Raw genomic sequence first — 13,759 nt, forward strand, 5'->3', positions numbered from 1 at the left:
ATCGTTGTGATGTACTACTAAAATATACATTGCTTCTGTAATGAGGAACAAGCCAGAATTGGGTTTCTTTTGCTTCTTTCCCAGTTCTAGGAAAGAGGTGAGCACAAGGTGTGCTATTCCTAACACCCTGTACCTGCCATGCATTCAACACCCACATCTAATGCGGAGCTGGACGCCACCGCAAAAAGCAACCAACCCGGGGCTTCCACTCAGCGAGGCGCACCCAGAGTTCATGGCTACCAGAGGCCAAGCCACGTCCAGAACCCTGGGGCAGGGCTCTTTCAGGCCAGTGAAGAAGAGACTGCTGGGTGGTCACCAAAATCCATTCTTGCCTTCTTCCTCGCTGTCCAGCCACACCCCATCCCCAGCCTCCTTTGTGTCTAAGCTTCAGCCAAATGGGAGTTCACCAGAGGGTGAGGGACCCCTCAAGCTAGGTCTCACCCATTGGGCTTCGCCTCTGTTCTCCTCCACCCCTGTGCTCTTTCCCCTTCTGGATACAATGCATGGTGTGGTGCTAGGTCACCACAGAGCCTCAGAAAGGAAGGAGCCTGGGTCCCTCAGTGCTGGCATGGAAGAGAGCCCCCTCTCTGAACTGACTGCCCACCCAGCTGGGTTGATGGGTGAGAAATAAACTTCCACTGCATGAAGCTCCTGACACTTGGTAGCTCCCATAACACAGCTTAATCTATCTGATGGATACACTAGGCCTGCCTGTTCACTCACCAAAGGGCTAAAATGCACTCCCAATTCAGATCCAGCCAAACCCCCCTACAAAACACACAGCTCGCCTCCTTCTGGACAACTCGTGGACAATGGCTTATGACTCAGGAGAAGCAGCTTGATGAAAATGAGACTTCTGGGGCCAGCGCCGTGGCTCTCTTGGCTAATCCTCCACCTGCGGCACCGGCACCCCAGGTTCTAGTCCTGGTTGGGGTGCCGGGTACTAGTCCCTGTTGCTCCTCTTCCAGTCCAGCTCTCTGCTGTGGCCCGGGAGGGCAGTGGAGGATGGCCCGAGTGTTTGGGTCCCTGTACCCGCATGGGAGACCAGGAAGAAGCACCTGGCTCCTGGCTTCAGATCGGCACAGCGCCGGCCGTGGCAGCCATTAGGGGAGTGAACCAACGGAAGGAAGACCTTTCTCTCTGTCTCTCTCTCACTGTCTATAACTCTCTCTGTCTCTCTCTCGCCCACTAACTCTGCCTGTCAAGAAAAGAAAAGAAAAGAAAAGAAAAGAAAAGAAAAGAAAAGAAAAGAAAAGAAAAGAAAAGAAAAGAAAAGAAAAGGAGGCTTCCCAGAGGGAAAATATTCATTAATGAGGATCAGGGAAATGCAAAACTAGTCCCAGAATGAAGCTTGTATGAGATCAAGGCAGCTTTCTTGGTTTCATTTCCAGTTTTCTGTGAGAGATGGGGCTTGTGCAAGGGTACTTCCGAAAGCTCATGGAAAATGGAATTACACAGTGTCTGTTTTGGTAAAAACACATTTTTAAATCCATGCAGGTGTTTTTGCGCCATGTATTTCCATGAACTTTTGACACACCCTCATGTTTTCCCATTTGCACTGGCATTAGCAGAGGGGGTGACACCCTCACTGCTCTGTGCTGGGGGATCTTTTGGGAGGAATGTTTTCCCAGGGACTCAGGAGCACCCACACTGCCAGATGGCATGAGATCTTCCAGAATCGCATCCTTCTTCCCAAACAAGGAGACCAGAGGCAGACCCAGCACCTTGGCAGAGGCCACAGAGGGTCTCCAGGCCATCAGGGGCCAAGCTGCTGGCCTACCAAAGCCTATAATTCTACCGCATGAGGGCTCCCACGAGGATAGACCAGAGAGCAATGTAGTCAACTCAGACCCCGGCTCTTTGGAACCAGGCAGACCTGGGCTCATGTCTCACCCCAACCACGTGCCAGCTTTATGAGCCTGGGCAATCTCTCACCCTTCCTGAGCTCCTATGCCTTGTTAAAAACTGGAGAGAGTGACCTCCACATTGACCCATCCGTTTGCTCTTTCACCCAATATTTAAATACGAATGCTGTAGTCCCCCCTTACCATGGGAGATGAGATCCAAGATCCTCAGGGGATGCCTGAAATGGAGAGTGGGGCCACCCCTCTACACATACACTGTTCATATACACATGTACCCATGACAAAGTCTACATGCAAAGTTTGTTCCTACACAAATGTACACATGACAGTCTACATGCAGTGTTTGTTCCTACACACATGCACTCATGACAGTGCAATTTATAAATTAGGCACAGGAAGAGATTGACAACAGTAACTAATAAAATAGAATAATTCCAATGATACATAGTCATAAAATTTACTTAAAACGCATGCATTGTTTATTTCTGGAATGTTCTGTTTCATGTATTCCGACAGCAGCTCACCTCTGTGCCTAAACCCACAGGGAGTGAAACCACAGATGAAGGGTACTACGTGTTACGCACTGCTTTGGGTGCTGATGCCTGGGTGGTGAACGGCCAACAAGATAGATAGGACCTCTGGCCTCATGGGGCTAACACATTAGTGGCTTTCAGCTTGTCATGAAGATTCAATGACATTTGGTAACTCTAGGCAGGGTGGCGGCCCGATGGATACCCTCTAAAGGGCGAGCGGGAATGGCAGCACAGTTAGGACCATTCTTCCTGTCCTCTCTCACCTGCCTGGTTGTTCCGGATACTTCTGCTTGGTATAGGCCTCCAGCGTGGCATAAACTTTCTCTCGCAGAGTCTCCACCTCAGAGGGGTTGGACAGACCCTTAGCATCTGAAAAAGGTGACCAAGTTAGCTTCTGGTCTACACCTCGGCTGGATGCATTCCCACAGAGGCTGTCCCCACCACTCTGGCCACCTCCCCTGGCATTCCTGGAGACACCTGGATGTGGACAACTGTGCCATAAACACAGCTGGACATTGGTGCCCCCTGGCCTTCCCTTCTGTGCCCTACCTGCCCAAGACACTCCTGGGGCAAAGGTTCTCAACTCCATGAATTGCCAAATGTGGCCACTCCCGACTCCAAGGGGGAGAGTTCCATTCATTGGGGCTGTTCTGGAAAGATCCGTTTCACACAGGTATTGAGTGGCTACTGTGTGCCAAGTGTGGACAGAGCTCTGAGATGGGGTGCAACAATGGATTCAGGATGCACCTCACATCCGTGAACTGCCCCCCTAAACCAGGAGGGAAAGCCACCTCACTCTGCAGACTGATCCTTGAGGCCTACGGCAGCATCCCATGAAGATGTCACCTCCCCCTTCCAGAAATACTTTTCCCTGGGTCCTCAGGTTACCCTTAAACGTTCTCTCCCTTGTGCCCCAACGGCCCCTTCCTGGGCTCCTCTGCCGGCTCATCCATTTCTCCTGAGCTCCAAATGTCACCACACCCCGGCCCCAGCCCCTAGACTTCTGCTCCATCTTGAAAGCACGCCAGTGTCCTGGTCTTATCTGACAGCCTACACTTGGCAGTTCTCAGAGGTGTATCTCTGCCCCGGCCTCTCCTATGAAGTCCAAACCCAAATGAGAGTACTTCAAAAAGTTCATGGAAAATTGATGAAAAAACTATGTCTGGGGCTTAAAAATTTTTTTGCACCAAAACCAATTTATCTTTTAATTTGGTTTTTCCTTGAACTTTTAAAAGTCTGCTCCTACAAGCAGCTGCTTCTGGGACAGCTAATCTTAGATGCCTGTAATCCATCTTCCATGTTAATGTCCAAGGACAAATCCTGATTCCTACACACCCACCCTCAGAACTTGCTCCACCTGAAATTGTCTCCAGCTCAGTAAATAAGAACTCCATTATCCCAACTGTTCAGGAAAACAAAACAAAAACTCCCTAGGAGTTCTCTTCAACTCCCCTCATTCTTCACCCATCCTGTATTTCACCCATCAGCAAACCCCACTGGTTCTACCTGGAAACACATCCAGACTCTAGCCCCTTCTGATGAACTTCTTCTCTATCACCAAAGGCCATTGCTATTGTGTATCTCCCATTCCACCCACCCCACCCAGACATGCACACCCCAGGCCAATTCAAACCCCTTCTCAAGATGGCTCCAGGAGTGGTTGAGCCTTGTGCCCTCCTGTGTTCCTGGATCCATGGCTCAGTCTCTGCTGAGGTGAGCACTGGCCATCAGCCTTGGAGGAGAGCTAGACCCTCTGCAGCCACTGGATGAAGCAGCAGTCACCTGGGTTAAACAGCACAATGGCTCGCAGGCACCCCAGCTCCGACTTATCCATCTGCATGTCTTTCATTTTGGAAACCAGCTCAGTTAGAACTCTGTTCACAGGAAACAAGGGCAGGTCGTGAGAAAACCAAGGGCAAGGGCCAATAAAATGAATTCAGTGTTATGTACGCACCCCACTTTCCGGATAACGCACCAGGTCCCAGGGGCACGGTGATGAGTAAAGCAGTCCCTCCTCATCCTAAGCTTAGTCTAACTGAAGAGACAGACACTGGGCCACTAAAAGGCAGCACAAAGCCTGGTGAAATGACTGCCCTAACCCATGTCCAAAGGAGCCCCAAGGAGGAACCTGCAGACTCTGAGCAGGGAACTAGAAAGGTATCCCAGGAGACTTGGGGACTAGGAATGCACCAGACAGAGCAGGATGAGGGCACGTGAGTCTGGAACACAGCACAGGGCAGCATGCAGTAAAACAGTGGGAATCTACACACACCATGAAGGGGTTCTCAGTCCAAAGACCACACTGGTCATTACAACAAAACACATGGAAAAGCACAGGGATGGAGCACAGACATCCCAGATGGACATGCACATGACCCAAGGAGCCCAGACATGGTGAAGGTGGAAGGGAGCCCCTGGGCCCAGGTATCAGACAGAGACCGTTTTCCAGTTTACTCAGGGCCAGCACTGTGGCATTGTGGCTAAAGCCGCTGCCTGTGGTGCCAGTGTTCCATACGAGCACTGGTTCAAGTCCTGCCTGCTCCACTTCTGATCCAACTCCCTGCTAATATGCCTGGGAAAGCAGCAGAGGATGGCCCAAGTACATGGGCCCCTGCACCCATGTGGGAGAACCAGAAGAAACCCCTGGCTCCTGGCTTCGGATTGGCCCAGTTCCAGCCATTGCAACCACTTGGGGGAGTGAACCAGTGGATGAAAAATCTCTCTCTCTCTCTCTCTGTGTGTGTGTGTGTGTTACTCTGCCTTTCAAATAGATAAATAAATCTTTATAACATAAATTTTACCCTCCTCTTCTCCAGGTCTCCCTAGGTCACTGAGCTACTCATTTTATTCATGGCTTCATTTTCCTTCAGCTCCATTCAGGCACAGAGTCTGTCGGGGCAACACTGTCTGACCCAGATGTCTCCAAACTGCTAATTATCTGCCCCTGGATTACACACAGTTCAGCATCAACTCAGCCTAGCCCAGCTGGCCTGGCCTCCTGAACATGACCCTGGATGTTTTCCCCTCCACAGCCCCTACATTAAGCAGCTGCCCCTACCTCCCTGCAGCTTACAAGCTCATGTCAGTCATCCAGTCTCTTTAACAGTCCATGGGGATAACGGTTGTTATATCTGCCCAGCAACTATGCTAGTCCATCTTGCTATAGTCTCAACCTTTCTTTTTTTTTTTTCTTTTTTTTTTTTATTTGACAGGCAGAGTTATAGACAGGGAGAGAGAGAGAGAGAGAGAGAGAGAGAGAGAGAGAGGTCTTGCTTCCATTGGTTCACTCCCCAAATGGCCACTACGGACAGCACTGCGCCAATCCAAATCCAGGAGCCAGGTGCTTCTCCTGGTCTCCCATGCAGGTGCAGGAGCCCAAACACTTGGGCCATCCTCCACTGCCCTCCCGGGTGACAGCAGAGCTGGACTGGAAGAGGAGCAATCAGGACTAGAACCCAGCACCCATATGGGATGCCGGCGCCACAGGTGGAGGATTAACCAAGTGAGCCAAGGCTCCGGCCCCCATGTAATCTCAACCTTTCTGTTAATTTCTCTCTCATTCCCCAGGTTTCTATTTTCACGTGCTTGGTGGGCACAGCATGTTCAAGTGCAGCTGTTCCGGCTGCTCATCCTACATCCCAGCACTTCCTACAGGCATTTGCACCTGCACGGTTGCACATATGCACATGTACACACACATACAGGATACTGGAAGCAGAAGGGAGACACCTGTCAAAGATGGAGCCGACCCCAGCACTGTGGGCACTGCTCCGGTGGACGTGTAGACCCGTGGCCAGAAGGATGCCATCCTGCACAGAAACCGAGCGGTGGGAGAAAGAGGCAATCAGCAATTCATTCCAGCCTGCAAGGAGAAGAGGCAGCCTTGAGGGTTAGCCAATCACATTCTTCTTCACTGACAATCATCCAATACCTGCATTGTCATAATAAAATCAGAACTGGAACTCTAGGGAGGCTAAGAACTAGTTCAAGACAACACAACTAATTAGTGGAGAAACAAAGGCTAAGCCATGGTCAGGCTCTGTACATTCTCACGGCCTCAAGACAAGAATCCTCTTAAAAAAAATCAGTCAACAAACGTGGGCTGGACATTTAGGAGGTAATAGTCATTATGTTAGCTGCCAGGGTAGTTAAAGCAAATATACCTTGTGGTATCTGCCCCCAGGACCTGACAACCTAGTTTCATTCTTTAGCATTGTCTAGTAACACCCAGCACAGTATGTGGCTGTCAGCTGACACTCCAGGATTGCTTATTATCTAACAGGGACAAACAAGAGTGCTGGTTCCCAAAGCTCAGCCAGTCTTCATGAGATTGTCCTGCTGGCTCAGTGACAAAGAGGAGACATGGCATATGTCACTGGGCTGTACACTGTCCCAGAAACAGGAGGCAAGAAAGAATATAGCACATAGAATCCTAAAGTAGGAAGGGACTTTGGACTCCATCTAGTGTAAGCTTGAGCCAAAATCTTCGGCTTTTGTATCTGATCTGTAAAATGGGACTGTCTTTATTTGCCAACTTCATTACAATAACGAGGCACTGTTTCAGATTACTGTCAATGAAAGTGGTTGGACAGTTTGGGAAAATTAAATGAGAATTATAAAGGCTGGATTAAAATTTGCATGGGTGGAGAGTCTCAGTTCTGCATTGACCAACAATGTTTCATCTGGGAATGAAAGCTTTTCCGAAGGTCCACCCAGGTTGAAAAGTTGACAGATGACACAAGGTAGTTCAAAAGTTTGTGGATAAAGAAATTATGGGACATGTACTCTATAGAATACTATACAGCAGTCAAAAACAATGAAATCTGGTCATCTGCAACAAGATGGAGCAATCTGGAAAACATCATGCTGAGTGAATTAAGCCAGTCCCAAAGGGACAAATATCATATGTTTTCCCTGATCAGTGACAACTAACTGAGCACCAAAGGGGAAACCTGTTGAAGTGAAATGGACACTATGAGAAACAGTGACTTGATCAGCTCTTGTTCTGACTGTTGATGTACAATGTAATACTTTATCCATTTTAGTATTTTTTTGTTCTAGTACTGGTGGTTGAACTCTGTAATTAACACACAATTATTCTTAGGTGTTTAAATTTTAACTGAAAAGTGATCCCTGTTAAATATAAGAGTGGGAAAAAGAGAGGGAGGAGATGTACAATTCGGGACATGCTCAATCGGACCTGCCCCAAATGGTGGAGTTAGAAACGTGCCAGGGGATTTCAATACAATCCCATCAAGGTGGCATGTACCAATGCCATCTCACTAGTCCAAGTGATCAATTTCAGTTCACAATTGATCACACTGATAGGTCTAAGAGTCAAAGGGATCACACAAACAAGACTAGTGTCTGTGAATACTAACTGATAGAATCAAAAAGGGAGAGAACGATCCAACATGGGAAGCAGGAGACACAGCAGACCCATAGAATAGCAGATGTCCTAAATAGCACTCTGGCCTCAGAATCAGCCCTTAAGGCATTCAGATCTGGCTCAAGAGCCCATGAGGGTATTTTAGGCATGGAAAGCCAAGACACTCTGGCAAAAAAAAAAAAAAAAAAAAAAAAAAAAAAAAAAAAAACACACCTAAATGAAAGATCTCTGCCAGTGAGATCCCAGTGGAAAGAACAGGGCCATCAAAGAAGGAAGTTCCTTTCTCTGAAGGGAGGAGAGAACTTCCACTTTGACTATGACCCTGTTGGAATAAGATCGAAGTCCACAAACCCTAAAGGCTTCCATAGCCTTGGCAACTCATGACTAGAGCCTAGAGAGATTACTGACGCCATAAACAAGAGTGTCAAATTGTTAAATCAACAACAGGAGTCACTGTGTACTTTCGTCTCATGTGGGATCTGTCCTTAATGTGTTGTCCAATATGAAGTAATGCTATAACTAGTACTGAAACAGTATTGTTACACTTTGTGTTTCTCTGTGGGTGCAAACTGATGAAATCCTTACTTAGTATATACTGAATCAATCTTCCGTATATAAAGATAATTGAAAATGAAAAAAAAAAACCTGGTGTTAAATTGGAAATTGCATAGAAAATTAATCAATTTTTAAAAAATATCATGTAGGATCTCTGTCCTTAATGTGCTGTACATTGTGATTTAATGCTATAACTAATACTCAAACAGTATTTTTCACTTTGTGTTACTATGTGGGGGCAAACTGTTGAAATCTTAACTTAATATATACTAAACTGATCTTCTGTATATAAAGAGAATTGAAAATGAATCTTGATGTGAATAGAAGGGGAGAGGGAGTGGGAAAGGGGAGGGTTGCAGGTGGGAGGGAAGTTGGGGGGGGGGGAAGCCATTGTAATCCATAAGCTGTACTTTGGAAATTTATATTCATTAAATAAAAGCTTTAAAAAAAAGTTTGTGGATAAAGGGGATTAAAACATAAATTATTTTGGCACAAAAACATTTAGAAACGTATGCAAAGTTTTTTCATAGTATGTCTTTTCCATGATCTTTTGAAAACTCCTCATATTAAAAAATAACAGCCCTGGAGACAGATGTTTGACCTGGTGGTTAACACATCTGCTTCCCACATCACAGTGCTGGAGCTGCAGCTCCTGACTCCAGCTTCCTGCCAATGCAGACCCTGGGGGCAGCAGACGATGACTCAAGTAAGGAGTCTCTGCTACCCACATGGGGACTTAGACTGAGTTCCTCTTGTCACCTGTCCAAGTCCCAGACACTGCAGGCATTTGGGGAGTGAACCAGAAGATGTTAGGCATTGCCATCAACCCTGTCTCTTTCTCTCTCATTGTTATTATTATTTTTTTAATGTAAAGCCCCTGGTAGGATTAGTCCATCAACACTGTACACAGCTTGGGTGGGTTGCAGCTCTGTGAAGTACCTTGTTTAAGGATCCTATGAGTAATTACAAAATGCCGGCCCAGATGATTGTCTCTAGGCAAAAGAACTGTGGTATGCTTTACCTGCCCGGAGCAAAATGACCTGATCCTCTAAGGTGAGGTCAGAGAAGTGGGGAATACGCTTGGCCCATTCAACGAGGGTGAAGAGCTGCTTATCAGCAGCGTGGCATATGTTGGTGACAGGGTCGTTTGTCTGAAAAAGGAACAAAGGACTGTGAGGGACAGTTGTGGGGACCCTAACACACCCCTCCCCCACATCCAGACCCATGAAGGAGGAAGTGGCGATGGCTGGGGATGTAAGAACACACACCGAATTTTCCATGTTCATGTCACCATAGGATTCAGTCTTTGGTTCAACAGCGAGTTCAGCTTCCAGAATCCTCTCCACAGGCATGTCTTCATGGCCACTGCTGGCACATTCCGCCTCGCTCTCAGCTCGCTCCCGGCTCCTCTGCCTTTCTTCTTGCACAGCTGACAGGCAAGCGGGACATGCAGAAGTTACCAGAAAGCCCAGGACAACCTACCTAAAGCTCAGTCTCCCCACCTGTAAAATGGGGGTGTTAGAATGCTGACAAATGAGACAAGGAAAGCAAAGCATTGGCTGTGACTGTTCAGAGCTAGGAGGGGTTCCTTAGCCTTTCCAACGTCTTACGGTAACCACACTAAGAAATTTGCATCTTAAGCTTTAATACATTCTGGTTCTACCCTGTCTTCTAAGGCTAGCTTTACCATTTCTTACAATTGTTCTTTATGTGCCTGCTCGGATAAACCACGAGCAGGCAATAGTTAAGCAGCCAGCGCGTGACTTTAAAACTCCCTCTGTCAGATCCTGTGCATCAACCTTGGCATTCACGTCCCATTAGGTCTGCCCCTCATGCACCAGCCTGAACACAGCATCAGCTGATCTAACTTGTCAGGGAAGATCTCCAGGGAGCCCGCTGTGGGGATTCAGTAAGTGAAGGGGTGGAGGGCTGTCACCTATGTGACATTTCCAATCAGTGCTGAGTCGGGGCTGGGGGAGGGTACCTAGGCAGGGGTATAGGAACTATCTCAGCCTCCCCAGAACCTAGGGTCTCCGTCACAGTTCATTCTGGCCCTCGGCATCTTCTGGCCCTGAGCTTCAGGAGGAGAGCCTCCTGTCCCAACCCTGTCCTCATCTCTAACTCTGTTGGGTTTGTGTCCATCGTCTGGAACACTGTGCGTTCTGCCTTATTCCCAGCAGAAACAGGCAAAATTCAATATCAGAACTCATTTTTTTTATATCCCAAGAATCAAGAAAATTACACTCCTAAGCAGGCAACTAACTGAGACTCAGCCACAGCTACTCCACCAGCAACTTGGACTCTCAGCTCTCCCTTCCGACCCACAGGCTACCCACACAAGCAGCTCCTACTCCTTGAGGGGAGGAAGAGCCACCTGGGCTGCAGAATGGACTGGCACCAGGGTTTGTCATGCACATGATACCATTGCTCTTCTCTAGGTCACAGAAGGGTGGGATGGCCCAGGCTCCAGAGCCTGGCACAGATGCCCCACACGACCCCCAGATAACAGGACTCTGCAGTCAGGAGAGATGGGAGGAGAGTGGGAGGGAAGGGGAAAGGGAAGACAGCCCAGAGATAATCAACACAGGCAGTGTGAATAAGGAGGAACCCAGGCGGGAGAGAGAGAAAGAGAGAGAAGCAAGGACCATAGGCCTTAGTGGCAGAGCACTCTTTTTTCAGAATCTAGCTCTACCACAGACTAGCGCAATGACCTTGGATGTGTCACTTAGCCTGCGAAGGCTCAGTTTCCCTACTCCTAAAGAAGAGATTATACTGTTTAACCAGTCACTTGTTTAACTGAGAATCAATGAAATGAATGATAACGTTCAATAGAAATACTTCTTTCCCCCTCCCCCTGTGCTTGTCTCTGGTTCCCTTTCTATCTGCTTCTCTGGCCTCTCCCTCTCTCTCCTTGTTCTCTTCCTTTTCCTTTCTCATCTTTACTTCCTGTCCACCTTGTCAGTCCTCATTTACTGACAATGTAGCAAAAACTCTAATATGCATTTCCTTATACCTGGATTTATCAGCCAGAATGCAATGCTGCTTTTATGAATTTTTTAAAGTTAGGTTCACAGTTAGGCTTCTACTCATCTGAATTTTAAAAGATGGGAGAAGCAAACTATGTTAAGTTCCTTTTATGCTTCTCAATCAATTTCTTCTACAGATTTGTAACATCCAGGGGGAATAACCTTCAGACTTCAAAGAAAATAACCTTGGCTTCAGGGAATTAGATTTTAACTCAGCTTTTGCCATGAATGGAGTTACCCTTTGTTATTCATTTTTTTTCTCTTTGTACCACATCACAAATGAGAAATCACAAGCTTGCTATTGGACGATATCTTCGATGTTGCAGATACTGGGAGCTTCTGCTAATGCATACCCAGGAAGCAGTAAATGGTCCAGAATAGTCCCAAAGTCCTGCCTTATAGTAGGGAGTTAGCCACTCATCCGACATGGATCAATTGCATAATTATAGGTGCTACAATGGTCAAATTGTATGGCATTCTTTCTCTACATCAGGAATATTGCTCAATGCTTTATACAGATTATATTTCATTTAATCCTCACAATAACCCTCTAGGGTGCTACGAGCCACAGAGAACCTAGAAAGTTCTCTAAGGTCACACAGCTAGGAAGTGACAGAGCCAGTACGGGGACTTAGTTTGGCTGACTCCCAAGGCCATCTCAAACCCCTCTCAACTGTCTTCAGACCACTAGGCTTGTTTTGGTCACAAAGTCCTGCAGGATGCCAAAGCTGTCCACAAACAGCCTCAGAGATAATCCCTTCTCGAGTCTTCAAATCACACGTGTAAGATCAGAGATCAGGGAACCACTCTTCCCCAGAATTCCTGAGTGGCCTAGGAGCCAGAGGGTCACAGTGCTACACCAGACCACCGTTTTCCTGCTGGGCAAGCTGGAGCACATCCTCGCCTCTCTGAGCTGCTGTCTCTTCTTTCAGGAAATGGATGTGTGCCACCAGAGAATAGCAAATGTCCATGCTGGCTTTAACACTAGATACTCTGAAACAGCAACAGGTCCGGGCAGGGGAGCCTGAGACCACCCCATTCATCTTTGTATATACAAATAAATTCCATAGTGTCTCTCAGTGTTCAGTTACCTGTTCCAGGATTTCATTATTCTTATTCCTCAAGAAAGTGTCCGAACTGAGCCCCCAATTCTATAAAGCAATGCAGGATGCAGCGGGGGAACAGTCAGGCTCCAGGAAGGAGCCTTGCGGGAGTGGCCCCTCACATCACAAGATCAGGAATCAGTTTGCTTCTGCACCTCTTCATTGTCAGGGCAAATGGCACCGATTCCTTTAGGAAATTCTTCCAAGGGCTCCTTCCCCTTTTAATTTTTACTACTCGGCTTTTCAAGCCTCCTGTTTCTCCACATTTTTAGAGGAGCAAAACCTGTGTTGGATTTTCTATTCAAGTGGGGTTTAATAAGCAATGCTAGGTTTAAAAGAAGGCCTACTATCCACGTGTCCCTGCTTCACATCCTTTTTACAAGGAGGAACCAGGCTTCTCACCATTTGACCCACTGGCCACTGTGATCAAGCTGGGAGATGACCAGCTGGAGTCCTGAGAGACGCATTAGACTATGATGACTTCTCTGAGGGAGAAGGCGCCATTCGCCTTCCTTTAATTCCATATCATAGGCTTAAAGAAAACTGTTGTTCTCCCAAGTCAATCTGAAATCTACCCCATCTGTTCTAGAAGGAGGAACATGACCCCTGAGGCCATGCCTCTCATGTGGTCATTCACTGAATTCAATCCTGATGGAAAGAAGAGAGCCTCCAATGGGAGATTTTTCACATCAAACGTTCCAATCTATAAGACCACTGACCTCCCTGCTAGAACAAGCCTGGCATTAGCACAAAGTTAGCACTCAATACCCCATGAGTGAACAAGGAAGAGATTTTTAGCAACTCCTGCAATTCTAAGATTTCTGAATTCTAAGCATTCCTTTTAAACTAATCCCAGCAATGTATTCAAGGGCTTTAGGGTACTACTCTTTGGTGATAGAGCAATGGAAAAATAAAGCAGACAAAACTCCTGCCTTCAGGGAGACAGACAGTGTTAGATAGTGATAACTGGGGGTAGTAGATTGAGTAAGCAGCAAGGCTTCACCTAGAAGGTGATAATTAAAGATCTGAAGAAAGTAGTCTAGACAGGCAGACAGCAAATGCAAAGGCCCTATGGCAGGAACATCCCTAACGCGCTTGAGCATCAGCAAAGAGGCCAGAAAGGCTGAAGCAAAGAGGCAGTGGACATCCAAAATCACGTATGACCTTGAAGTCATAACAAAGACTTTGCCTCTTCTCAGAGTGAGAAGGAAAGGCATCGGAGGACTCCAAAGGAGGAACTACTTGACCTGATCCATTTGTTCAAAGCCTCAGTTTGGCTGCTCTTCCA

General features: G+C 47.2%; 1 protein-coding gene across 3 annotated transcripts in view; it reads right to left on the minus strand.

Annotated features, from left to right (window-relative positions):
- RXRG (retinoid X receptor gamma) overlaps positions 1-13,759 on the minus strand; it is a 165,005-nt gene that overhangs the window by 3,615 nt on the left and 147,631 nt on the right. For all 3 annotated transcript variants that reach the window (XM_062193758.1, XM_062193757.1, XM_062193759.1), the window contains 5 exons: positions 9,611-9,771; positions 9,364-9,493; positions 6,128-6,260; positions 4,181-4,272; positions 2,662-2,767 (listed from right to left, as the gene is read on the minus strand). In XM_062193758.1, coding sequence (XP_062049742.1) covers positions 2,662-2,767; positions 4,181-4,272; positions 6,128-6,260; positions 9,364-9,493; positions 9,611-9,771 — 622 coding nt within the window. The remainder of the gene's footprint in view (positions 1-2,661; positions 2,768-4,180; positions 4,273-6,127; positions 6,261-9,363; positions 9,494-9,610; positions 9,772-13,759) is intronic.

Source organism: Lepus europaeus, chromosome 5, assembly GCF_033115175.1.
Source record: "Lepus europaeus isolate LE1 chromosome 5, mLepTim1.pri, whole genome shotgun sequence".
Taxonomy (NCBI): domain Eukaryota; kingdom Metazoa; phylum Chordata; class Mammalia; order Lagomorpha; family Leporidae; genus Lepus; species Lepus europaeus.